The following is a 3,492-nucleotide window of genomic DNA, read 5'->3' as shown; positions in this document are numbered from 1 at the left end:
CCCCCAACAACAAGGAAAGCAGCCTAGTGGGAGCAACCACATCTGTAGTCTATTCCACTCATTCTATTGTTCACAGTATACAAAAAAACCCCTCCAAATCAAATCCCAAACAAAACTACAGGGATGTAAACAGGTTCTGAAAATAAAAAGCACGGAAATATTCGTCGCGTGCGCACTGACTGACATAAGAATACAGTGAGACGAAATTATATATGTTTGTTTCCCTCTAGTACAACAAATGTTGGCCTGCCCTAATGGCAAGTTGGCCTGAAAAACCGGAAAAAGCCGGAAGATTTACATCCCAGAAATGAGGAAAGCAGCCTGGAGCGAGAGCACCCACCTCTGTAGTCTATTCCACTCTTCTATTATTGTCCACAGCATTAACACATTACACCCTAACTCGCCCGGGAATTCCCTTACGTGCTCCACCCCGACTCGCCCGCGCCGATCTAGCGTCTTTAGAAATGAGGTCTCACCTTGACGAGACTCTGGGGCCGAGATTTTGATTTGCATAGTCATAGCAAAAAGTTTCTTCTTTCGTTTGATACCGAAACAAAATTTTTCAGGCCAGTAGTTTTAGTATTAGAGCTGATCCAAGTGCGAGCGCATTACCGACACTTTGAAAGTGTCTCAACTTGTTGAAAAGCGACACAATTGAATTAGAAAACGGAAATAACGATGGATTTGAGCAAAAACAAGCATGTGACAAATCAGATGGCTCAGATTTTGATGAAAACGTTGTAGCAAGAGTTTGGGGCGATTCAGATTGATCAGACGTAGAAAATCTAGAATAATTTAGATCTAGGGCCGGACCGCGAGGCTGAGAGTGAGAGTGACAGGTTGGACACCCCGATTGAACTAAAGTTGGAACATTTCCAACAATTTGCGCATACATAAAGTTATATTTTTCTGAAACTACATTCAGTTTCCTCTTTAACTTTTATTTTTTCAGGATTTTCGGAACAGGTTTAGTATTTTTAAAATGTGTTTTTTTTAACCCCTTGTATTCACGGGAGGTGGGTTCCTTCCCCTTGCTTAGGATCTAGGAATGGACTTCCCGTCCAGGCCCTTAGGGTGTAATGTGTTTTTTAAAAAAAAACCCAAAACAAACCCCAAACAAAACAAGGAAAGCAGCCTGGAGAGAGAGCACCACCCACCTCTGCAGCCTGTAGGACTGGTCCTGATGTCCCTGCAAGCTGATCATCACGTCTGCCTCATCCAGGACAAACACTCGGATCAGCCGGATGTCAAACGAGCGAAACTTGAAGGCCCAGTCCACCACCGTGCCGGGGGTCCCGATGATGATGTGGCTGTTCAGCTTCTCGCCCCGGGCCACTGGTTCAAAGCAACAACAATCTCACGTTATCAAAAATATTTTCGACGATGTACGGAAAAGTGGGAAGACATGGAAATATCAAGAAGCTAGTCCGGGATAGAGAAAGGTGGAAAGTTTTTGTTTGTGGTCTATACCCTGATCCATGGTGAGAAAGGCAGCGATGTTGATGATGATCAAAATGTCAGTGCAACTTTTAAATATATATATATATACAATGGAAATTGTCCAAGATGACCGTCTCCTTATTTTCCTTTATCATTCTTTGTTAAAATTAACAGAATCGCATAATTTCACATTTTTGGGCTCAGTTTGCATAATTTCATAATTTTTTTGGCATAAAACCACGGGGACAAGATAGCACTGTACGAGTGATCTGATTGTTTCAGATCCCACAGATGTGCATTTGATGAAGACTATCAAAACAGTACCCTTATAGAAATTTACGGTCTGGCATGCACATAGTGAACACCCACACAAGCTGAATACATTTTCAGGTCCCAGATTAATTTTTTTAAACATATATATTCTTTTGTTTGTTTTTGTTTTTGTAAAGTGTTTTACGGCGCTCGCAACTGCATAAGGTCATATGAGCGCGCGGGACACACCTGATATTTTCAGTTGGTAGGAAATTTTGAATTTTGCCCGGGTGGCGGCCGAAGCCTATTCTTATCGGTTTTAGACCACCAAGGGATCTTTAACGTGCGCAACTTGCACACGGGCCCTCCGAGATTTTTCGCCCTTGTCCAAGAAGGCTAGGTGTAGATCTTTCCTACCAGAAGATCAGGGGTGTGGCAGAAAGACAGCAGTAAGGAGGAGCCAAGGAGTAGCAGTAGAAAGGCTGCAGAAAGAGTCAGGAGCCCAGAGGAGGGGGCAAAGGAGGTGAGGGGGTGGGGGAAGAAAGTGGAATTGAAAGCAGACAACAGAACATTGCTAGAGAGCAGGAAAGGAGGTGAAAGGAGACAATTTTAGAGAAGAAAATTTTTCGGTCGCTACCCGGATTCGAACCTGGGACCTTTGAATGAGAGAGGCCAACACCTTAACCTCTAGGCCACGAGAGCCCCCATATATTCTTTACTTTGTAAAACATGTATATATAGCGAAACTAATACATCATGAGGGAAAGATTTCTGCACCATGCCAATTCTACATGTATATATAGCGAAACTAATACATCATGAGGGAAAGATTTCTGCACCATGCCAATTCTACTATGTCCATGCTAGACTCATTTATATTGAGTTTGGAAGGTGAAACAATTTTTACAAAATTTTTTGTTTAAGGAATGTCAAACAGTTGACAAAAGCCAGTATGGAATCTTTTAAAATCTCAACAGCTTCGCTTCTTCCCATATTGCCCACAATACCAACCTCTCTCTCCTCTCACGGCATATGTGATCTGCAAACCTTCCATATGTTTGCTCATTTCTGAGGTCACCTGTCCAATCTGAAGTGCCAGTTCGTAGGTCGGGGCCAAGCATAAACACTGAAAAAAAAAATCATAATCATCACTAAGTGCCAGATTTGAAACAGGACATCGACGATCATGGTTCTTCATCCATTTCTCCACTCTGATGCTCTAAAAAAAAATCCCCCATTATTCTAGTGCTTCCCTTCCCTGTCATCCATCTGTTCAAGTTTTCCCACCAGGTTCCTATGGGTCAGCCCTCGCCTCATTTGACAATGACAATGACAATCTTTATTCATCTCGCAGGGAGAAATTTGTCTTGGTCGTTACAATGGCAGTAGACGTTACAAAAGTAAGACTTAAAGGTGCACTCACGCAAACGCACAACAAGACAGGACATTAGGCCAAGTAAATACACGTCTCACGGGCTGGGACAACCCGCTCCGTAAAACATTCATTCTCTCTCTCATTCTCTCTCTCTCTCTCTCTGTTTCATTTGTTGCCTTCCCTTTCCCTGTGAGAGCAAGATGTTCAAAGCCCATATGTTGAGTCAAGCATTCCACAAACCGCACTTGTTGCTTCGTAATTGTTCTCATTAGTGAGCCACCCACCTGGGCTTCTGTCAGTACTTCTCTGAGTACTTCCTCGTTTGATTGATTTCTTTTCTGTCCTTGAAATTCTTTATTCCCCAAAGAAACTACATTTTTGCTGCTTCTATTTTAATTTCCATTAAAAACATAGATATGACACCC

General features: G+C 42.6%; 1 protein-coding gene across 1 annotated transcript in view; it reads right to left on the bottom strand.

Annotated features, from left to right (window-relative positions):
• LOC101863275 (ATP-dependent RNA helicase DDX19A) overlaps positions 1 to 3,492 on the bottom strand; it is a gene marked incomplete in the record, with an annotated part of 21,207 nt that overhangs the window by 7,391 nt on the left and 10,324 nt on the right. The window contains 2 exon segments of the mRNA XM_035970649.1: positions 1,158 to 1,335; positions 2,704 to 2,818. Of these exon segments, the coding sequence (XP_035826542.1) occupies positions 1,158 to 1,335; positions 2,704 to 2,818 (293 nt within the window).

The sequence above is a fragment of the Aplysia californica genome, unplaced genomic scaffold (assembly GCF_000002075.1).
Source record: "Aplysia californica isolate F4 #8 unplaced genomic scaffold, AplCal3.0 scaffold00301, whole genome shotgun sequence".
NCBI classification, from domain to species: domain Eukaryota; kingdom Metazoa; phylum Mollusca; class Gastropoda; order Aplysiida; family Aplysiidae; genus Aplysia; species Aplysia californica.
Note: the sequence above shows the minus strand (reverse complement) of the source record. Positions and strands in the feature narration are given on the sequence as shown.